The following is a 21,891-nucleotide window of genomic DNA, read 5'->3' on the forward strand; positions in this document are numbered from 1 at the left end:
CATAACCTGTCCGGTAGCACTCTGGGATTCTGGGATTTTGCCACAGAACAAGTCCTTGATGTGAGTCCCAGAGAGAAGGAATTCGGAAACCTGGCTTCCAGGCTGTGGCTCCCCAAGGGAGGGGGGGCTGTAGTGCCACCTGCTAGCCAAGAGCCATATGACTGTTTCTCTACCTCCAGTGGCTCCCCAGATAAAGAAACCCAGATCCTAGAGCAGCGGTTCTCAACCTTCCTAACGCCGCGACCCTTTAATACAGTTCCTCATGTTGTGTGACCCCCAACCATAAAATTATTTTCGTTGCTACTTCATAACTGTAATTTTGCTACTGTTATGAATCGTCATGTAAATATCTGATATGCAGGATGTATTTTCATTGTTACAAATTGAACATAATGAAAGCATAGTGATTAATCACAAAAACAATATGTAATTATATATGTGTTTTCCGATGGTCTTAGGCGACCCCTGTGAAAGGGTCGTTCGACCCCCAAAGGGGTCGCGACCCACAGGTTGAGAACCACTGTCCTAGAGGAGCCTCAGGCTGAGCCTTGAACCCAGCCAGACACCTACCTCCACTTAGAACCTAGTCGAGTGCTGAGCCCCGATCCAAGCAACAATGTAACTGCAGTCCCAATTCAAGCTCCACTGCCCTGTATTAGCATTCTGAACAGGCCTGGGGGTTCCGGGGCTGCATCCCCTGAACAGGGAGCCAGCAAGCAAGCATCCTGGATCTCAGGGCCTATGGCAAGAGTCCCCTGCCCTGTGAGCCCCTAGGCCCTGTGCCCTACTGGGCCAGGCTCTCCCGCAGCCTCCCCGGCCCGTGACCTGCCCAGACCTGTTCTAGATTCCACACCACCCTTCCCCAAGGCTGCCTACACCTCCCACCTGCCTGGCTCGGGCAGGGCCTCCTGAGACTCAGCTGGGAAAGCTGGCAGGCAGGCGGCTGGGGCAGGCTCCGGGGCCATGGAAGCCACAGCGGAGCCCATGCTCTATCGGAAACTGCTGCTCTGGGAGGAGAGCTGGGAGTCTGGGGAAGAAGAGGAGGAGATAGCAGAGCCGCTCGTTCTGGGCCCCTGGAAGCCGCAGGACTCCTCTGGGTGAGTCAGGGAGGGGTCTGGGCACCTGGCAACTCAGGACTGAGGCTGGGCATGTCCCTCCCTCTGGGGCCCCTAGTGCTTGGCTCGGCTCCAGGAACTTTCTGGTTGAATAGGAGGAACCCTTGCTGCAGCCCCAGACCTGGCCTGAACCAGTCAATTCGAGGTCTGTGTGTCTGAAGGGACATTTGTACCATGCCAGCCCTGCCAGCTACTCTGTCAGAGGTTCCCAATCCCACCCCCTGGTGCAGGAGGCACCTGTTGAGCAGGTTGGGGCCTGGCTGCACCTGGCTGGGCCCGCTCCTCAGCCTGCCAAGCTCCTGTCCGGCTGTCCTCCCACTGGCTCAACCCTGCCTGTCCAACCTCCTCTCTAGGACGCCCTCCCTCGCTGTCCCCAAACTTCCTGTTTCTGTCCGGGCTGGGCCATCTACCGAGAAGCCCTTCTCCTTGGCAAACTTATACTCCTCTTGCAAGCAAGGTCAACCTTTGGGGAAATATGCCCTGGGTTTTCTTGGGGCTCCCGGCTGGCTGCTGCCTCGGCCCTGGCTCAGGACAACCTCTCTGCAGGAAGAAAGTTGGTGCTCGGCCCGGGGCCTGGGCTCAGCTAGTGGCCGCCCTGTTGCTGTTGGCCGTTGGCTTCTCCCTGGCCGTGTGGCAACTCTACACCAGGGCTGGCGCTCCAGAAACCTCGGGCTCTGGGGCCCCTCCCCCCAGCGGGCACTCCCACCGCCCTGGCGTCTACCACCACGGTGCCATCATCAGCCCTGCAGGTCAGTGATGAGAGCAGCTCGGGGAAAGGAAGGGTCAGGATCACTCCGGCCCCTTCCCATGACAGTCCCTTCCTTGCTGCAGCCCCGTGCTCCGACCTGGGCCGAGAGCTGCTTGTTGCCGGGGGCAATGTCGTGGACGCCGGAGTTGGAGCAGCTTTGTGTCTGGCAGTAGTGCATCCTCATGCCACAGGGCTAGGTCAGTGACCCACACCCCAGTGATCCCTACCCTGGGCCCAGTTGGTGACCTGGAAGCCGGGGAGTCAGTGGCCCTGACCTCAAGGCTGGTTAGTGAGCAGGACTGGGACTTGGCCAACCCTAGGCTGTGACTTTTTTTTTTTTAATGATTTTTAAAAATATATATATATATATTTTATTGATTTTTTTACAGAGAGGGAGAAGAATAGAGAGTTAGAAACATCGATGAGAGAGAAACATCCATCAGCTGCCTCCTGCACACCCCCTATAGGGGATGTGCCCGCAACCAAGGTGCATGCCCTTGACCAGAATCAAACCTGGGACCCTTCAGTCCACAGGCCGACACTCCATCCACCGAGCCAATCGGTTAGGGCGGGCTGTGACTTTAAATTCTAGGTCCATGTGATCTTGACCCCAGGTGGGTCTCCAGGCCCAGCCAGGAACTCCCGGCCCCAGGCTAAGTCAGTAGCCCTTAACCAGGGGCTACTGAGTGGCCGTGACCCCTGTGTGACCCCTTTGTCTTCCCCAGGTGCCATGTTTTGGGGCCTCTTCCACAATAGCTCCTCGGGCAATTCAACCGCCCTGACATCAGGCCCGGCCCAGACCCTGGCCCCCGGCCTGGGGCTGCCCTCGGCTCTGCCGACCCTGCGCTTGCTGCACACACGCTTCGGCCGCCTGCCCTGGCCACGGCTGCTGGCGGGCCCTGCCACACTGGCTCAAGAGGGTTTCCTGGTGGACACACCCTTGGCCAGGGCTTTGGCAGCCCAGGGCACAGAGGGCCTCTGTCCACTACTTTGCCACACTGATGGGACCCCCCTGGGCCCTGGGGCCCGTGCTACCAACCCTAAACTGGCAGCTGTGCTACGCACCCCAGACTTTGCTGAGGATGCTCTACTGAGTCTGCTGGCCAGAGACCTGGGGCTGGAGGGACCCTCAGCTGAGCCTATGCCCACCTTGGAGCCAGCACTTCAGCTAACGTCGGCCCGGGGCATCCTGTTCACCACCCCCAGCCCCTCAGCTGGCCCAGAACTGCTGGCATTGCTGGAGGCAGCCCTGCAGTCTAGAGGACTCAGCCCTGCTCCGTGCCCACCACCCCTACACGCTAATGAGACCCCCGTGAGCAGTGTCCTGGCCACCGTGGATAGCAGCGGCTCTGTGCTCCTTCTCATCTCCTCACTCAACAGCTCCTTTGGCTCTGGACGCCTGTCCCCAAGCACTGGGGTTCTACTCAGCAACCTAGTGGACAAGTCCGCAATTAGTACCTGGGCCTGCCCCCTCATTCTTCGTGGTAGCCCAGATGGCACAGAGGACGATGTGTTGGGGCTGGTGGCTTCAGGGACTCCCGCAGTAGCCAGAGTGACAATTCAGGCCCTGCTCAGCCACCTGGCCGGGTCCCAAACCCAGGCCCAGCACCAGCACCAGCACCAGCACCAGCACCAGCAAGGACCAACAGAGGCCTCCAGTGTTTGTGGCCAAGGGACCCTGCTCCAGGTGGCAGCCCATGCAGAGCACGCCCACGTCTCCAGTGTACCCAGTGGCTGCTGCCCCTTCCAGGGCTTCTAAGCGGGCAGGACAGAGCAGGCCCAGCTGTGATGGAGTGCGCAGAGTATGCCTGGAGTATGTGCTCACGGCTGGCTGAAGCCCTCAGACTCTGGCCTGGTCAGTTACGGGGACTGGCTCTTCTCAGCTAAGGAAACTGAGGATAATAAGAAAAGAGCACCAGGGCCTGGGACCAGCCCTGAGTTAGGATCCAGCTCTGGGGAGGAAAGAAGGAAGAATGCCAAGTGCCTGCCTAGGCTCTGGGCTCCGTGGGCAGGGCAGGCAGAGCCTGGGGTACTGCTGGCATCTCCATCCTCCCCTTCAGGCCACCCTCTGCTGATCTCCCTCAATGAGGCTGGAAACAAAATAAAGATCAAATCCCACGGATGCCATGTGCCATTCCTGCTTCTTGGTTAATTTCCCATCAGTCTTTGAGGCACCTGTGTCAGGGCTTCCCCCAGGAGCAGCACAGGAGGCCCCACCCAGAGAGGCAGAGCCTGCGCTGATGTCTTTCAGCTCCCCCTGCTCTGCCCACCTCCTGTCTCCTAGGGCACCATATGTACAAGGCAAACCTCTTCATCTCACTTCCTAGAACAGACAGCAGAGCAAGGAAGAGGCTGAGAGGGTGAGTAGGAGGTTCCCCAGGGCCTGGGTACAGAAAAGCTGGGTGTATGAAATTTAAATGCCAGGTTGGGCCCTGACCACCCCACCTCCCTCAGGGCTGGGGTCTCTCTGGACTACACCCTCCAAAGACAGCTTCTCAAGTTGACAAACGGGGTGACCAGTAGCACCTCCATATATACACATTGTAAAAGGTATCTCTGATGTAATAGAACTCTAGATCCTACCACCTCAATCTGCCCCCACCCCTGCTTAGAAAGAAAATTCTTCCCCTGCTCAGTAAATGGTAGCACAATCTACCCACTCATTTTAGCCCTAAATCTGGCATCCATCTCTCCCCCCTACCCCTGCCCACCACCCCAACCCCCACATCCATCACCCCCTACCAGCTCCAAATTAGCTGGACTCTGACCTGTTCTCATATTACCTTGACCCAATCCACCATTGTCTGTTCCTTCTGCTTCTACCTCTTCACTCCTACAATCCACGCCCCACCTCCCAATACAGCTGCGTAAAATCTTTTTAGAGTGTAAACAGAATCGAGACTTGCCCCTCCATAAAACCCTCCAACGACCCACCACACTCAGGATAAAATTCAAACTCATTTACTGGTGCGAGAGCGAAAGGCCCTGACGGTCCCGGCCCCGCCCAGCCTCTCCCGGCCCCGCCCAGCTCCTCTAGGCCCCGCCCAGTCTCTCCGGCCCCGCCCATCTCTTCCCGGCTGCGCTGTCCCCAGCCGACCCAACCCAGAGCGCACGCGCCGCGACCTGACCCGGAAGAGGCTGCCCCGGAGCCCACGTGTTCGCGGAGCATGGTGGCGGTGGAGATGGAGAAGCGGGACGGCGCCGCGGCTATGTCTCCCGGAGAGGCGGCGAAGGGCGGCGCTCGGCCTGCCGACCGCCAGGGCCTGCTGCAGCACAGCCGCGAGTTCTTGGACTTTTTCTGGGACATTGCGAAGCCGGAGCAGGAGACGCGGCTGCAGGCCACGGAGAAGTTGCTGGAGTATCTGCGCGCGAGACCGGAGGTATGGCGGCGGGGCCTGGGACCGGGCTGCGAGGGTCTCAGCAAAGAGGGGTTGGGGGTTGGGGCACATGGTAGCGAACCTGGATGTCCAGGTGAGCGCGGGCCGAAGGGCGGAGGCGGGAGGCGGGCGCGGTGCGATTCTCGTGACGGGTCGCCCCGGGAATGCGCTGGTTCCGCAGGGGTCCGAGATGAAGTACGCCCAGAAGCGCCTCATCGCTGGGCTCGGAATGGGGCGAGAAACCGCCCGGCCCTGCTACAGTCTGGCCTTGGCCCAGGTGAGATGGGGACTCCTGGAAGGGGACCGGCCGTGCCGGTCAAAACGGTGGGGAGTGAGGAGGGCAGATGTCTCGGTTGCAGGAAGGGATGGAGTCAGTGGTCTTCGGAGGGAGAAGTTGGGGGAGGTGACATCTGAGCTGATGGGACGCGTCCCCACGTGGAGGTGTAGAGAGTGTATGAGCCAGGCATGTCTGTAGAGAAGCCCTGACAGGTGGATAGGAGGTTGAGCGGTTTTCTTCTTGGTACATGGATTGACCGACCTCTGAGTGCGCAGTTGACTGGGGGCAGTAAGCTTTGGAGTGGGTTCACTTATCTCTGCAACGTCTAGGGCCCTCTGATGCCAAGTGCCACTCAGCCGATTATAGGCCGACCACTTCTGAGGAACTTAAAGAGCTGGAAGCGCAATAAAGATCATTCCTTTAGGGTCAGCCTGCGGAGAGCTCCGAGCAGGCTGTGGGAATAGAGTGTCTGGGAATCTATTGTCCGAAGGAGGTACTTTCTGCAACCTGGGTAGGCATGGGGCAGGGAGGCAAGATTCAGCTCCTCTCCAGCAGCAGATGCCATCATCGGTGGGTAGCTTCAGAGGCATCCTCAGGGTTGGAGCAGGGATCCAAGGCCTCTGGGCAGAAACTGAAGGGAGAAGCAGGAGGAGGTTGCGATCTGTTGGGATGTGGCTGGGCCACCCCCCTGAGCCCTCTCCCTCCTGCCACAACTCCTGGCAGTTGTTACAGTCTTTCGAAGACATCCCTTTGTGCAGCATCCTGCAGCAGATACAGGAGAAACATGACCTGCGGACAGTTAAGAAGGTAAGAGCCAGTGTCCCCAGGGAGGTCAGCAGCCCTGGGTGGCGGGTACTTGGGGCCTTCTCACCGATGCTGGAATCCTTTTGTAGGTGATGAGGAGACCTGCTCTTTTTGCAAACCTGTTTGGGGTGCTAGCCCTCTTTCAGTCAGGCAGGCTGGTGAAGGTAAAAGCTTTGGGGGAACGGGATTATGTGGACTGGCTGGGGAGTGCTGGGTGACAGTGACACATCCTGCTCGAACCCTCTACCCTTTTGTGGGCACCAGGACTCAGAGGCACTGATGAAGTCCGTGAAGCTACTGCAAACCCTGGCCCAGCACTACAACCACTTTCGGGAGCAGCCCCAGAAGGCCCTGGTGGACATCCTCTCTGAGGTACGGGTTTATGGGGTGTGGGACCTTGGGTAGCGAGCGCTACTCGTTATAGAGACATGGAGAAGACACGAGTTAATGTTAACTGGTGGAGATGCTCTAGAGAGGCACTGTTCCGTAGAAATACAAAAATGCGTAACTGACAGTAACTATATTACAAAGGTAAAAAAAAAAACACACACCAACTAGCTTAATGGCATACTTAATTAACTGATACATCTATTAGGTTGCCTAAATAACAACCTAGTGTTATTTCAGCATGCAACCAATATAAAAAGTTGTAGAAGTACTTTACATTCTTTTTGTCATGTTAAGTTTTTGAAAGCCAGTGTGTATGGTGCACTTAGAGCAAGTCTGTTCCGATGAGCATTTCCCAGGTGCTCAGTAGCCACTTGTACCCAATGGCTGCCATATTGGACAGTGTAGTTACTAGAACAGCACCTGGCATGTTGCAACTATATTTAAACATGTTTGCTGTTGTTTTGGGCCCGAACTGGCCCCTCAGAGGGGGAACCCCCTCCCCACTGCCCTACTTGGGAAATGGAGATAGGCTAATACCTGGAACCTTTTGCTACTGGGGAAAAGGCAAGGACAGCAAAATACTGGGCCCCAGCTTTCTGCACGGTTCTGGCTGCAGAATCAGAGGATCTGAATTTGAACCCCAGCTCTCCACTTGGGGTTCCTTATATAAGAAATGGGCTAGTCCTGAAAAACACGAAAGAGGAATGATAAAAATGGTGACCCCAAACCAATTGGCATCAGTGGGGTGCTTATTAAAAACCCAGCTTCCTGCCCTAGCCGGTTTGGCTCAGTGGATAGAGCATCGGCCTGCGGGCGGCATGCAGGAGGCAGCCACTCAGTGATTCTCTCTCATTATTGATGTTTCTATCTCCCTCTCCCTTCCTCTCTGAAATCAATAAAGAAATATATTTTAAAAACAGCTTCCTGAGACTTGGAAATTGGAGCTTTTTAACAAATACTCTCTGATGATTTTGATGCCTAGCAAGGGGGATTGTGGCTCCCCACCTCAGATTGGCACTGTACCAGGGCCCTCGAGGGAACCCATAGGCCTCTCTTCACAGGAGAAGAGACAGGGTGCTGTGTCTCCCCACCCCAGGTCCCGGAGGCCATGTGGCAGGAGCTCCTGCCGAAGGTTCTCAAGCCCGACTTGAATTCAATACTTGGCTCCCCTGAGCACCTGGAGATCTTCCTCTTGGCCCAGCAGAAGGTGCCCGTGCAGCTGGAGAAGCTCATGGGATCGGTCAACCTATTGTCGGATGAGAATATCCCCAGGTGTGAGGGAGGTGGGCGGGTTCCTGGGGCCAAGGGGCTGCATCTGGCCATTCACGGATTTGCAGTATGGCCTGGGGTGTCCCTGCTTCCCTTGTCTGCTCGGTGGATGCCACCTGAGTCCCCTCTGCCGTCCACAGACTGGTGACTGTGCTGAAGATGGCCGCCAACTCTGTGAAGAGGGAGCGCAAACTGCCCGCTGTGGCTCTGGACCTGCTCCGCCTGGCACTTCGGGAAGACAAGTTCCCGTGGTTCTGGAACGAAATTGTGGAACAAGGGCTGCTGAAGAAGCAGTTCTGGCCGGCCAGGTGCCTGTGGCGCTTCTCCACTCTTGACCCCTCTTTCCTGTTTGTTAGGCTGAGGTGGGTTGGCAGTCCCAAAGTCCACCCAGGGGAACTGAGGGCTCTGACCAGGCTCTGTCACGCACCCTTAGCTACGTGTGTTTCCGCCTGCTGGGCGCATCCTTGCCCATGCTGTCCAAGGAGCAGCTGCAGCTGGTGATGCGAGGAGACACGATCCGACATTATGGGGAGCACGTGGTCACTTCTAAGGTGGGTGCCACCCCTGCAGCCCACACTGCCAGAAACAGCCAGGCTTCCTGCTAAGCAGGGGGGTGGGCCGCCTCAGGGATCAGTCAGCTTCTGGAATACAACGTTGCTCTTTGCTCCAGCATCAGGGGTCTTCCTGCCCCTGGTCCTGCCTGGTAGGGGTAAGCACAACTGCTTTTGGAAGGAGCCTGGGAGCTGGGTGTCCCTTCCGTCTGCCCCTCTGAGCAGAATTTTGGCAAGGTCAGCCCTTCTGCCCTCGGCAGAGGCATTACAGCCAGCAGCCTGCCCAGACCCCCATCCACCCCTGTGTCGATCTTAACACTGTCCATGCATCCTTCACTGAGCTAAGCACTCAACAGGGGAGTCAGGTGGTGGTTAGGAGCATGGGATGGGGGACCAGACCACAGTCCCCGTCCTGGCTCCACCACTCACTGCTCTGTGAGCCCACACAGGGTGCTTCCCAGCCCCGTGCCTGCCTCTCCCTGTCCGAGGAGAGGAGAGGAGCTTCCTCAGAGCTGTTGTGAAGATGTTCTCTTAAAGCAGGAAGCATGGCTGGGTTTGCTCCTTGCCAGCTCATTCCACCCTCACAAGCAGCTTCGGAGAGCTGCCTCCTGTTAGAATTCGGGGCGGGCTGGTGGGGGCGGGGGCAGATCAGAAAGTAAAGAGCACAGGCTGGGAGGCCCCGCCAGCCGGGCCCACATCCCAGTTGTACCAATCAGAGCCCCCAGAAGTTACTTCTAAGCCTTTTATTGGCTGCACAAGGGAGGGGCACTGGCTGGGCCTCGTGTACCCTGTGGTGGAAGAGGCTGGCAGGGCTGTCGGTCAGCGCAGTGCCTGACTTTTGCAGTACCCGGGCCAGTTCAAGTTTGCTCCAGAGATGAACGAGTACGTTGGGACCTTCCTGGAAGGCTGCCGAGATGACCCCGAGAGGCAGCTGGCTGTGCTGGTGGCCTACACTTCCATCACCAACCAGGGCCTCCCCGTGATGCCTACCTACTGGCGTGTCGCGCGGTTCCTGAGTTCCCCCGCCCTCAAGGGCTATGTGGCCTGGCTGCGGGACATGTTTCTGCAGCCTGACCTGGACTCCTTGGTGGACTTCAGCACCGGCAATCAGAAGAAAGCCCAGGATGCTTCGATCCACGGGTGAATGGGCCCAGCAGGGCAGGGAGGGGCCCAGGGCTCAGGAGTGGGCTTCGTGGGCCTGCTGAGCCCAGGGACCAGGACTCTCCCTCCTACACTATTGGGGTTCCATGGAAGGGGAGGAAAGATGATGGGGAGCTGAGCCATAGCTCTCAAAGAAGGCCTCGGTTTCCTCACGTGTTACCATGCTGGTGTTAAGAGGGCAGAGGTCTTGGTGTTCCTGTCTCCAAAATGGGCAAAGGAGTACCATTTTTACCATGGCTGAATGGCTCCTGTGACCTGGCTTCTGCCCTCCAGGCCTGAGCGAGCTGTGTTCCGGCTGCGGAAGTGGATCATCCTCCGCCTGGTCAGCATCGTGAACAGCTTGCACCTGGAGAAGGAGGAGGCCTTGATTGAGGAGGTGGCCAGGTGTGAGACGTGCTCAAACCACAACCCCCCATGGGTGGAGCAGCCGAAGAGTTGGGCCTCTTGCCTAGTCCTAGTTTGGGTCGCCCCTGGAGCCAGAAGTGTTGGGGTCAGGTTGTCCATGGGGAGCCGGCAAGCCATTCCTGTCCCTTAGGCAGAAGGGATTTGGGAGAAATTCCTTGGGAGCCTGTGAAAGGAAGGGACCCAGGAAATGCAAGGCTGCAGGGGCCTCGCAGGCTCCGAGTGTCCCATGGGCAGTCTCTGCACATAGACAGGGTCAGGGAGGTCTCACCATTGGCCTCACCTTGCCAGGTGCTCATTCGGCTCTCACTGCAGTCCCAGGGGGGTAGCCCGTGTTTGCAGAAACAATGGTGTGACTTGGTTGAGGTCACACAGCCTTGAGTGGGTCTTGGTTCCAAAGGAGGGATGTTGGCTCCAGATCTGAGAAGTGTCTACTTCTCTTCGGAGTGGCTCCCTCCTCTGCCTCCAGGCCTTCGGTGGTGCCATCTAAGGAGGGGCTGGTGAAACTGGGTGGCACTAACCGGCAACACGGCTTGATCTCCCACCTTCCCCAGGTTTTGCTTTTTCCACTCGTTCTTTGAAACAAAGAAGCCCACGTCCCAGATCCCTGAAACTGGGCAGCAGTTCTCCTTCCCTGTGGAGACCCGGGCCCGATCGGCGGTCAGCATTGCCTTCTTCAGGTAGGTCACGGGCAGCTCTGGAGAAGCTGAGGGTGGGCTGGCAGGGCTGGAAGGTGGCCTTGGGTGCTTCTCTCTCCAGTTCTAAGCTGGGAGAAACGCTGGCGTTCCAGTGGGTCAGGGTGTGGGGCTGGGACGGGCAGCCGTGTTTACTAACCCAGCCGGTGACCCTGCCCTCCCCCAGCCTGCTGCAGACCCTCAGCACACAGTTTAAGCAGGCTCTGGAGCAGACCCAGGACAAGCAGCCCTGGACCTACCGCCTGGTACAGTTTGCTGACATGCTGCTGAACCACAGCCGCAACGTGTCCCCCCTGGCGCCCTTCACTACGCAGCAGCGCCAGGCCTGGACCCGGTGAGGGGTGGGATTTCCAGAGGGTGGGTGGGTCGCTGTGGGGTCTGACACTGGCAGCCGTGGCCTGAGAGCATGCCCGTCTCCCACCAGGATGCTACAGACGCTGAAGGAACTGGAGGGTTGCTCCTCAGAGGCCAAGGCCAAGGCCACTGCCTTTCAGCACCTGCTACTCCTGGTGGGCATCCACCTTTTCAAGGTACGGCACCTGGACAGGAGGGGCTATGGACGTGGGGTCGGGGCCCTAAGGCTTCCTCCCGAGCAGCTTAAGGGCTTTGCCAGGGAAGGCTCTGGGGAGCTGAACTTTAAGAGTTGAACCAGCTGGTTCCGGTGGAGTTTAGTGCCAGCAGCTTTTCTCACCCTCGTGATTTCTTCTTAACTCTGAACCTTCATTTCTCAGTTGACGTACAATATTCGTTTCAGGTGTACAACGTAGTGATGAGAGATTTCTGTAACTTACAGAGTGGTCACCCTAGTAACACTAGTACCCACCTGACACCATACGTAGTTACTACGGTTTACTGACTATACCCATCCACAATGCTGTACTTCATATTCCCATGACTACTTTCTTATATCTGGCGATTTGTGCTTCTAAATTTCTGCCCCCTTTTCACCCATCCTCCCAATCACCCTCACAGCTGACAATTATCAAAATGTTCTCTGTACCTATGAGTTTGTTTCTGTTTGCTTGTTTTTTTGTTTTTTTAGGTTCCACATCTAAGTGAAGTCATATGGTATTTGTCTTTCTCTCTCTGCCTTATTTCGTTTAGCATAATACCCTCTAGGGCAGCCGGGGGCAAACTACGGCCTGTTTGAAATGAATAAAACTAAAAAAAAAAAAGACCGTACCCTTTTATGTAATGATGTTTACTTTGAATTTATATTAGTTCACACAAACACTCCATCCATGCTTTTGTTCCAGCCCTCCGGTCCAGTTTAAGAACCCCATTGTGGCCCTCGAGTCAAAAAGTTTGCTCACCCCTGCTCTAGGGTTATTCATGTTACTGCAGACACAAGATTTCATTCTGTTTTATGGCTGAGTCATATTCCATTGTATACATGTACCATCTCTTCTTTATTCATTCATCTGTTGATAAGCACTTAGGTTGCTTTCATATCTTGGCTATTGAAAATAATGCAGCAATGAACACAGGGATACATAAGTCTTTTTGCATTAGTGTTTTGGGTTTCTTAAGGTAAATACCCAGAGATGGAATTGATCTCTTGTAGCCTTTATTTTAGAGTCTATTTTGTGTTTTATAAGTATTGCTACCCCAGCTTTTTGTTTTCATTTTCATGAAATATGTTTTCCCCGTCCCTATACTTTCAGTCTGTGTGTCTCTCGATCTGAAGTGACTCTCTTGTAAACAGCATATTTACGGGTCGTATTTTCTTATCCATTCAGCCAACCTATGTCTTTTGACTGGGCATTTAATCAATTTGCACTAAGAGGTAGTTTTTAGATATTGTTACTGCCATTGTATTCATATTTTTTATCTTTCTAATTAAAGAAGTCCCTTTAACATTTCTTGTAATACTGGTTTGGTGATGATGAACTCCTTTAGCTTTCTCTTGTCTGGGAAGCTCTTTATCTGTCCTTCAATTCTAAACGGTAGCCTTTTTCATCACTATTACTTGTCAGTCCCTTCTGGCCTGGAAAGTAATGTTGAGAAATCAGTTGACAGTCTCATGGGCACTCCCTTGTAAGTAACTAACTGCTTTTCTCTTGCTGCTTTTAAGATTCTCTCTTTGTCTTCAACCTTTGGCATTTTAGTTATGATGTGTTTGGTGTGGGTCTCTTAATTCATCTTGTTCAGACTCTCTGTTTCCTGGGCTTAAGTGTCTATTTCCTTTGCCAGGTCACGGACCTTTTCTGTCATTATTTCTTCAAATAGACTTTTTAATTCCTTGCTCTCTCTTCTCTTTCTGGTACCTCCATGATGCAGATGTTGGTTTGCTTAATGTGGTCCCAGGGGACCCTTAAACTGTCTCATTATTTTGTATTCTTTTTGCTGTTCTGATTGGTTGTTGTCTACTACTTTGTCTTCTCTGATCCGGTCCTCTGCTTCATCTAATTTACTGTTGATTCTCTCTAATGTGTTTTTCATTTCAGTTATTATATTCTTCATTTCTAACTTTTTTGTGTTTTCTGTCTCCTTTCTTACGTTTCCTGTCTCTTTGTTAGAGTTCTCATTGAGTTCATTGAGCGTCCTAATAACCTTTGAGCTCTGCATCTGGTAGTTGCTTGTCTGCATTTGTTTAGTTATTTTTCTGAGCTATTGTCCTGTTCTTTCATTTAGGACATGTTTCTTTATCTCCTCAATTTGACTGCCTCCCTGTGTTTGCTTCTAAATATTAGGTAGAGCCGCTGTGTCTCCTGGTCTGGGTAGAGTGGCCTTAAGTCCTAGGTATCCCGTGGGGCCCAGTGGCTTAGCCTCCCTGGTTGGCCGAGCTGGGTGCGCCAGGTGTGTCCCTAGTGTGGGCTGTGTGTGTCCTGTTATAGTTGAGCTTTGATTGCTGTTGGCAGTGGGAGGGATTGACCCTCAGGCTGAGTGTCTGAGGACTGGCCATGACTAAAGTGGAGGAACTGTTGTGTGGGGACTGGCCCCACAGAGCAGGATTTGCTGTGGCCAGGCTCCGATGCCTGCTGAGTCCACCCTTGGGTGTGCCATTTGGAGGTGGTTGGGCGGTGCTCTTGGGAGAGGCTGGTGCAGCCAAGTTCAGCAGTGGCCTTTGCTTTGCCTAGGGTTACCTGGTATGAGCTTCAAAGCGATCTGCAGACGGTTGCCACTTGGAGGTGCCGGGGAAAGGCTAGCCTGCACACTGAGGGCAGCTGCCACTAGTGCAGGCTTGGGGCTGCTTAGCAAGAGGTCTGAGGCCAGAGGCTACTTGTTTAGGGTTTGTGAGCTTTTGTGAGATTTTAGGAAAGTCCACGTAATGAGCCAAAACAGGCTGTTAGTGTGGAAAAGGCACTGGAAGCACTGAGTGGGCCCGAAAGCTGGATGAGGCAGGGTCTCAGGGAATCCCCAGGCCTGGGCAGACCATGTTAGCCAGGTTAATGGAGACTCATATGTTGCCTGCTGCCGGCTCTGTAGGGGAAGGGCTCACAAAAGGAACAGTGGCCTGCGCCAGACAATTCCGTTCCTCCCTATATATCTCTTGCACTTTTCGAGCTCTTAGGGACTCCAGCATCCCTCTGTCCCATCAGCCACAACCTCCGCTGGTTTTCATAGGCAGAAGTTACGGGGACTTCTCTTCCCAGCACTGGAACCCTGGGCTGGGAGCCCATTGTGCCGGGACCCTTTACTCCTCAGCGGAGGTCTCCACAGCCGAGATACGCCTCCCGATTTTTAACCACAATACATGGGTGTGGGGCCAGCCCCTTCCATGTCTCTGCCCTCCTACCAGCCTCGCTTCTTGTGTACATTCTTAATTCTGGGACTTCTGTTCAGCTAGTTTTCAGGCTGTTCTCAATTATGGTTGTTCTGTAGTGGTACTTTTTTTTTTAAGCTTTTTAAAAATATGTTTTTATTGATTTGAGAGAAAAATGAAGGGTAAAGGAGAGAGAAACATTGATGTAAGAAACATCAATCGGCTGGGGATCCATGGCCCTGGCCAGGTGGCTCCACTGGAGTGTCATCCCATACACACACTGCTGTGGTTCGATCCCCAGTCGGGGTGTATATGGGAGGCAACAAGTCATATTCTGTCTCTCTCTCCCTCACTCCTTCCTCTCTCTCTAAAATCAATAAAAACATCTCCTCTGGTGAGAGTTTTAAAAAAAAGAAAAGGTGCCTACACAGCCAGGGAGCTGGAGACGAAGGTGGCCAGAGCGCTGGGCTTCTATTCTGGCCTGTCCTGTGACCCCTGGCCCCAACATTAACCCCCACTGCATGGTGAGGGAGAACTCCGCCATTTCAGTACCATGGATCACACAGGCTGGTTTTAGAGCCCCCGCATCCCTAAAGGGTAGGTGGCTGGAGTCTGGGCTTGTCCCCAACAAGACGGGTTAAATGAGTTTAAATCACATTAGTTAAAATTAATGATGTTCCATTTTTTCTATGTAGTAATATTGAACTAAGAGTAGGAGGAACAACCTAGAATTGTGAACCTTAAACATGGGGCCTGCTGGCTTCCTGTGACTGCCCAGCCATCCTTGTCCAGCTCTGTCTCTCTGGTGTTCAGCTGGGGTCCTCCTGGCTGGTGAGGGTGACTGGCCAAGGCACGCTGCCATGTTCTCGGCCTCTGATGATGCAGCAGCTCCCCCGGACTGGCCCCTCCCCTGAGAATGGGGATGGGGCTCGGCTCCTGATTTCTGCCCTCCACACAGAACCCCACAGAGAGCTGCGAACTCCTAGGTGACATCCAGACCTGCATCCAGAAGAGCCTGGGGGAGAAGACCCGCCGGACCCGCTCCAAGGCCGCCAGTGGGTCCTTGCCCCTGGGGGGAGCGAGGAGGAATGGGCAGGGCACATCCTGGGCACAGCGGGGACCAGGATGGGACAGCGGTGCCTGCCCGGACTCAGACCTCTCCCGCTTGCAGAACCCCAGGAGCCGCCATGGGTAGAGGTGCTGGTGGAGATCCTCCTGGCCCTCCTGGTCCAGCCCAGCCACTTGATTCGCCAGGTGGCCCGGAGCGTGTTTAGCCACGTCTGCGCCCACCTGACTCCACGTGCTCTGCAGCTAATCCTGGATGTAAGTTGGGGCCTTTGGGGAAAAGGGTCCCAGGAGGTGGCTGTCCAAGCACCAGGGCTGCCACATCAGCCCCTGGTCCTCACTGGAACCTGCCGAGTGCGTAGGGGCCTCATCGCTCTGCTGCCGTGCAGCCCTGACCCAGGAGGTGCTGGCGTTGGGCATGGAGGGTGTAGCCTTACCTCCTGGGCTTCACTTTCCTGCCTTGACCCTTTGGCCGAGACTGGACTGGGCAAGGCCAGGGAAGTTCAAGGCCAGGGAAGTTAGTCGAGAGGGCCCAGTGGTCTGAGGAGGTAAAGTGTCAGCATCTGGGAATACCCTGCAGGTGCTAAACCCAGAGCAGAGCGAGGACGAGGACGACAATGTGGTGGTCACGGACGATTCCGAGAAGCAGCTGGAGAACGAGGAGGTACTTGCCAGCAAGGGGCAGCGCGGGGTGGGCAGGCACGTGGTGTGCAATGGGGACTACTACACACCAGCCACCCACAGGACAAGAACTCTGAGAGCGAGGACAACAAAAACTCGGAGAGTGAGTACGGGAGTGAAGAGGAGGAGAGTGATGAGGAGGATCGCGACAGGGACGTCGACCCCGGCTTCCGGGAGCAGCTGATGGCCGTGCTGCAGGCAGGGAAGGCGCTGGTGAGCAGAAGCTCGGAGACTCCCGTCCCTGTCTGTCTGCATGTGCCCGGAGGCCAGGCTGCTCACTGGGCATCTGTCGCTCAGGGTGGAGTTGATGACGACGACGATGAGGAGCTGGGGGACGAGGCCATGATGGCGCTGGACCAGAACCTCGCCAGCCTCTTTGCCGAGCAGAAGCTGCGCATCCAGGCCCGGAGGGACGAGAAGAACAAGCTGCAGAAGGAGAAGGCGCTCCGGCGGGACTTCCAGATCAGGGTGAGCCGAGAACCAGCCTGAGCGCCTCCGACGCTGTCCAGCCCAGTCGCCTCCACACCGCACTGAGCCCACCCGTCCCGCCACAGGTCCTGGACCTGATTGAGGTGCTGGTGACCAAGCAGCCCGAGAACCCCCTGGTCCTGGAGCTGCTCGAGCCGCTGCTGAACATCATCCGGCGCAGCATGCGCACCAGCAGCACCAAACAGGAGCAGGACCTCCTGCACAAGACGGCCCGCATCTTCACGTGAGCCCGGGCGGGTGGGCGGGGACCGCTGACGGGCCCCAAACCCACGCTCCGAGGAGCACTAGGCCTTCGGGGTTTCCCAAGTAGAAACGGTAGAAGCCAGGTTTCCAGAGGGGGCCCTCTCAGCTCTCGAGGTTCACTGCTCTGCCCTGAGAGCATGTGTCACTCAGCCACCCCCCCACAGGCCGCTTCATCCATCCACCTCCCACACGGAGCAGCTCTGCGCTAGACCAGCAGTCCTCGGGGAGCCCCAGCCCTCAGGGTCCCTGCAGTTGGGAAACCAGACTGTCGATCCAGTAGTGACACCCTGGAATTGTGGGGGCGGGGTAGGGTAGTGGGTAAGAGACAGTGGGGGCACAGAGTGGTGAGGGCACTAACCCGGTCTCAGGGTGAGGGCCGGCTGGCTGGGGAAGCGTCAACAGTGCTGGGACCTGTAGAGGCTGTCATGCCTGCGGCCACAGGTGAGGCAGAAGGTCCAGCGGGGAGCCGGTCGGGTGCAGCTGGGACGTGAGAGTCCTGTGGACCTCTAGCTGTGTTAGGAGCCACAGACGTTTCACCAAGGGCTCGGGCAGGGGGCAGGGCTGGCCTGCCCTTTAAGGAATGGGTGGCAGCATGGGCGGCACTAGCGCAGGGAGCCCAGCCAGAGGGACGAGAGGGGGCAGGTGCCGGCCTGCCTTCAGAGCGCAGGCGTGCTGGGAGACTAAGGCCCAGGGACGGGAGATGCTGGGTACACAGACTAGCGCAGGTGGGGAGAGTGCGACGGACGGTGCACCCCAACTCTTCCGTGCCAGCTTCAGGCCACACCTTCTCCGCTCCTCCTGCCACCTGCTTGGGTACCCTTGGTCTTGCTTAGTGTCCTAACCTTTCGTCGCTACTGTGTTCCCAGCTCTGCGGGGCCGTGCAGGTTCTGAGTACATAGACCATGGTCTTGCTTTATGAAGGGCCTGAAAGCCCAGGAGAGAGAGGTGTAGACAGGAGATGTGGACCCGGTCGGGGGTGTTGAGCCCAAGGCCCAGGAGGCCCGTTCCGGAGCAGATCTGCAGCTGGCCCTGGACCTCCCACTGAGCCTTAGTCAGATCTCTTTCCTCTCTAGGTGTTGATTCCCCACCTGGGAAATGGGCTTGGGGTCCCTATTGGGGGGTGGCTTTGCTTGGGAGCAGGGGTGGGAAGAGAATGTTGTAACTACTTGTGCCCCTTACCTCCCCGCAGACACCACCTGTGCCGCTCCCGGCGCTACTGCCGTGACGTGGGCAACTGCGTGGGGACACTGTCCACCCAGGTGGAGCGGCTGGTGCAGCAGGCTGCTCACCAGTCCGACTCCTCCGTCGCCCTCTACTACTTCAACGCCTCCCTCTACCTGCTCCGGGTGCTGAAGGGCAACACCGCTGACAGGTCCATCCACAAGCCCCAGAAGAAAGAGAAAGCTGGCACCAGCACCAAGCCCAAGGGCCCCGAGGTGAGCAGGCCCTGGCCCAGAGGGCTCAGCCTACTAGTAGGAAGTGCAGTGCCGGTAGATAGGAGCAGACTCCAGGCAGCAGGCCGGGACCACCTGCCTGTTTCACAGATGGGGACTTGAGACCGTGACTTCCCAAGGGCCCAGCTTTCAGCCTCCTGGAGGCGGCCCAGGCTCTGCTCCCAACCAGGGCTCCCTCTCCCTGGCATTAACCGGTGCGCTCTCACAGGTGGCCCAGGCTGCCAGCTGCTTGGATTTGAACCTCGTGACCCCGATCTACTCATCAGCACTGAGCTCCTTCCTGACCAAGCGCAACAGCCCGCTCACCGTTCCCATGTTCCTCAGTCTCTTTTCCCGGCACCCGGTGAGTATAGGGGCCGCCCACCCCTCGGGCCCTGCTCACCCCGCTCCCCGTCTCACAGCCCTGCCATTCCCTCCGTAGATGCTCTGTAAGAGCCTGCTCCCTGTGGTGGTCCAGCATGTGACGGGCCAGACGCGGCCTCGCCATCAGGTAGGGGCCTGTCCGAACTACCCACTCGACTCACTTCTGGGTGTTTGTGAGGCCCAGGAGTGCCCTGCTGACTAAGGGCAGGCAGGCTCACCGCACCCCTGTCCCTGTGACCTGGCCGGCTCCTGCCTCTGCCACTTCCCATGTGGCCTGAGCCCTCCGACTCCATAGTGCTCACACTCTGGCTACCCGCTCAGGTCCTAGCAGACAGGGCAGGGCGAGGACGGAGACGAGGCTGGGGAGGCTGGAGGAAGACAGTAGTGAGTAGCGAGAGGGCACAACTTCTCAATCCAGGTTGCTACCTCTACCCAGCTGAGAGCCTTGCTCCCGCACCCCAGGCCTCTGTTTCCCCACCCCCCTAAGAAGAGGGGACAGGAGCAGATGACTTCTGAGCCCAGAGCTCTGTGGTGACAACCCAGGCAGGTTAGAGCCAGAGCAGCAGGTGCCCCTCCCCCAACCTAGTGTTGCCTTGGCCTCAGGAGGTGCCCAGCAGGCTGCCAGAGCTCTTGGGGTCCCCTGTGGTTCCCTAAGCCTTGGCCAGCATGCCCAAGCTCCTGGTGACCACTTTCCCCCACCCCAGGCCCAGGCCTGCCTGCTGCTCCAGAAGACCCTGCCCATGCGGCAGCTGAGATTGTGCTTTGAGGACCCCGAGTGGGAGCAGCTGACCGGCCAGATCCTGGCAAAGGTCACGGAGGTAACAGCCACAGGGCTCCCCTTCCACCCCCCATCAGGAGTTGTTCTCTCAGAGGAGGGAGGATTACCGGGACACTAAGCCTGGGGGTGGCTGGGGGTTGGGAGACACTTGGTCACATGGGAAGCGCTCGAGTGGCTCAGCCTGGCCACCTTCTCCTTAGAATCTGCGGGCCCTGGGGGAGGCGCAGACCAAGTCGCAGCAGCTGAAGAACCGGTCCTCCTTGGAGCTGCTCAACACCCTCCTCTGGATTATTAATCATGAGGTGAGCTGGAGGGAGGTCACGGGGAAGGTTCTGGATGCCACGTGGGGGAGGTTCAGGCTGCCAGGGGAGGAATCGGGCTCTTTCTGTGTTCAGAGAGCCGTGGACACAGGTGCTTGACTTGGGAGGGAGAGTGCCCACCTGTGCCTGGCCAGGGTCAGGGTAGGAGGCTGTGCTGGTGTTTGTGCTCCAGTCAGAAAGCTGAGGAGGTGAGGGTTCCTGGTGGGCAGCGTCAGGAGAAGCCGGTTCCCAGGCCTGCAGAGATGGGCCAGGGGCCATCAGAATGGGGCAGTGGCAGCTGTGGCTTAGTGTCTGGGTCCCTCAGTCTGGCCCAGAGGGAGAGGTCTGGGAGTTCCGGCATAGACACTGGCCAAGGCCCACATGCAGGGCAAGCTTGCTGAGGGTGCTGGAGGGAGCAGGTGGGGCCAGGGCAGGGCCTTGCTGAACAGCGGGGGACCTGAAAAGCAGCTGAGTGGCAGCAAAATGCCAGGAGGAAAGGGTGTTCTGGAAGCCAGTGGGTTTCACATAACCCATCCCGTTTGTGGCAGGGAGGGTGAGATGGGTAGAAGGGATGTGGCCACCCTCGCATCATTGCATGGTGCCGCCAGAGGGGCGGGCTGAGAGGGAGGGAGGTGCGGGAGCAGAGATCGGAGCTTCTGGCTGTAGGGAGAGGGAATGAATGTGGCACCTGGGGCTCCTTTTCTTCCTAAGGCAAGTGAAACTGGTGACTCACAGGCAGGAGTGGCTGAGGGTACAGAAGGGGGCGCGGGGGTCCCTGGAGAGGCAGTCATTGGTCAAGGGTGGGAAGACAGGGCCAAGAGCTGGCAAGAAGCCCCGCTTCCCATTTCCACGCTGACCACAGCTTTCCCACCTCCCGCAGAAGCTGACCTTGGACCTGACCGTTGTGCGGGGCGTGCTGCAGAGCCAACAGCAGTACCTGCAGCACAGGGTGCAGCAGAAGGAGCAAGTGGCCGGGTCCAGCCGCCTCTACAACATTTACTGGCACGCCATGAAGGTCCTCGGAGTCCAGTAGGTTCTGGGAGGAGGGCCCACACACCTTGGGAGGGCTGCAGCGACCCCCACCCTGCACACATTCTGACTCGGCGTGCCCGGTGTGGGCAGTTGGGTCCCGTGGGCCACAGAGATGGAGGACACTCTTATCTCTGCCCTCACCAGATGCTTCCTTACTTTGCTCACTTCCTCCCAGGCGCCCCAAGTCGGAGAAGAAGGAAGCCAAGGAAGTTAGTGCCACGCAGAGCCCTGTTAGCATGAAACGGAAGAAAAAGGGATTCTTGCCGGAGACCAAGAAGCGCAAGAAACGCAAGTCAGAGGGCACCACACCAGAGGAGGAGGCCAAGCCTGCAGCCACCGGCGGGGACCAGCCCCAGCCCCCCAGCACAGGCAAGAAGAGGAAAAGGAAGAAGGCTAAGGTTGCAGCCCAGGCCCAGGCGGAAGGGACGCCTGCCGCCAAGAGTCCTGCCACCGAGAGTCTGTCCCCAGAGCCCCCGGCCAAGACCCCAAAGCTGCGGAAGAGAAATCGGAAGCTGTCCCAGGTGAACGGAGCCACACCTGTGTCCCCCACGGAGCCTGTTGTGGAAAAGCAGTATCAGAAGGAGCTGCCCCAAAAGGGGGTCTCAGGCAAATCGCCACAGTTGGCGCTGCAGCCCCCGGCCAAGACCCCAAAGCTACAGAAGAGAAATCGGAAGCTGTCTCAGATGAACGGAGACACGCCTGTGTCCCCCACAGAGCCTGCTATCGAAAAGCAGTATCAGAAGGAGCTGCCCCAAAAGGGGGTCTCCGGCAAATCGCCACAGTCGGCACTGCCGCGGAAAAAGGCAAGATTAAGGTTGTCTTTGGCCAACAGGAGCCCCAGCTTTCTCCAGAGTGGGGCCAAGAAAAAGAAAGCACAGCTGCGGAAGGCGACGAAGCCCTGAGTGCTGGCCCTGCCCCTCGGCCCTCCCCGTCAGCCCTAGAGACTCCTATTTTTTCACCAGGATTTCAATAAACCAGCCACTCTGAGGTAC

The 21,891-nt window shown here is 57.0% G+C and overlaps 2 protein-coding genes across 5 annotated transcripts; both read left to right on the plus strand.

Annotated features, from left to right (window-relative positions):
* Positions 1–882: 882 nt before the first annotated feature.
* On the plus strand, positions 883–3,999 carry GGT6 (gamma-glutamyltransferase 6). 3 transcript variants are annotated; one of them, XM_036341250.1, is made up of 4 exons: positions 884–1,097; positions 1,662–1,864; positions 1,947–2,060; positions 2,589–3,999. In XM_036341250.1, exons 1-4 carry the CDS (start codon positions 964–966, stop codon positions 3,620–3,622), a joined length of 1,485 nt encoding a protein of 494 aa, XP_036197143.1. In that variant the 5' UTR covers positions 884–963; the 3' UTR covers positions 3,623–3,999. The 3 variants fall into 3 exon arrangements, with proteins under 3 accessions (XP_036197145.1, XP_036197143.1, XP_036197144.1); XM_036341251.1 differs by having other exon boundaries at positions 956–1,097; positions 1,469–1,864; XM_036341252.1 differs by lacking the exon at positions 1,947–2,060 and having other exon boundaries at positions 883–1,097.
* A 1,031-nt stretch (positions 4,000–5,030) lies between these two features.
* On the plus strand, positions 5,031–21,887 carry MYBBP1A (MYB binding protein 1a). 2 transcript variants are annotated; one of them, XM_036341242.1, is made up of 26 exons: positions 5,031–5,243; positions 5,422–5,517; positions 6,241–6,324; positions 6,411–6,485; positions 6,586–6,693; positions 7,808–7,983; positions 8,121–8,288; positions 8,414–8,531; positions 9,376–9,671; positions 9,966–10,076; positions 10,649–10,774; positions 10,956–11,123; positions 11,214–11,319; positions 15,454–15,550; positions 15,667–15,818; positions 16,141–16,224; positions 16,305–16,454; positions 16,539–16,709; positions 16,796–16,953; positions 18,163–18,409; positions 18,636–18,770; positions 18,849–18,917; positions 19,495–19,608; positions 19,769–19,870; positions 20,748–20,896; positions 21,075–21,887. In XM_036341242.1, the coding sequence occupies exons 1-26, from the start codon at positions 5,031–5,033 to the stop codon at positions 21,799–21,801; spliced, it is 4,200 nt and encodes a 1,399-aa protein (XP_036197135.1). In that variant the 3' UTR covers positions 21,802–21,887. The 2 variants fall into 2 exon arrangements, with proteins under 2 accessions (XP_036197135.1, XP_036197136.1); XM_036341243.1 differs by lacking the exons at positions 5,031–5,243; positions 5,422–5,517; positions 6,241–6,324; positions 6,411–6,485; positions 7,808–7,983 and having other exon boundaries at positions 6,603–6,693.
* The last annotated feature ends 4 nt before the right edge of the window (positions 21,888–21,891 follow it).

Source organism: Myotis myotis, unplaced genomic scaffold, assembly GCF_014108235.1.
Source record: "Myotis myotis isolate mMyoMyo1 unplaced genomic scaffold, mMyoMyo1.p scaffold_m19_p_17, whole genome shotgun sequence".
NCBI lineage: Eukaryota > Metazoa > Chordata > Mammalia > Chiroptera > Vespertilionidae > Myotis > Myotis myotis.

Excerpts from the sequence above, each read along its gene's own strand:
- MYBBP1A (XM_036341242.1), top strand. The coding sequence starts at position 5,031 with ATGGTGGCGGTGGAGATGGAGAAGCGGGACGGCGCCGCGGCTATGTCT. Across the intron at positions 15,819-16,140 it reads CTCTGCAGCTAATCCTGGAT|GTGCTAAACCCAGAGCAGAG; the intron begins GTAAGTTGGGGC and ends AATACCCTGCAG. Across the intron at positions 16,710-16,795 it reads GGCGGGACTTCCAGATCAGG|GTCCTGGACCTGATTGAGGT; the intron begins GTGAGCCGAGAA and ends GTCCCGCCACAG.
- GGT6 (XM_036341250.1), top strand. The coding sequence starts at position 964 with ATGGAAGCCACAGCGGAGCCCATGCTCTATCGGAAACTGCTGCTCTGG. Across the intron at positions 1,098-1,661 it reads AAGCCGCAGGACTCCTCTGG|GAAGAAAGTTGGTGCTCGGC; the intron begins GTGAGTCAGGGA and ends ACCTCTCTGCAG. Across the intron at positions 1,865-1,946 it reads TGCCATCATCAGCCCTGCAG|CCCCGTGCTCCGACCTGGGC; the intron begins GTCAGTGATGAG and ends TCCTTGCTGCAG.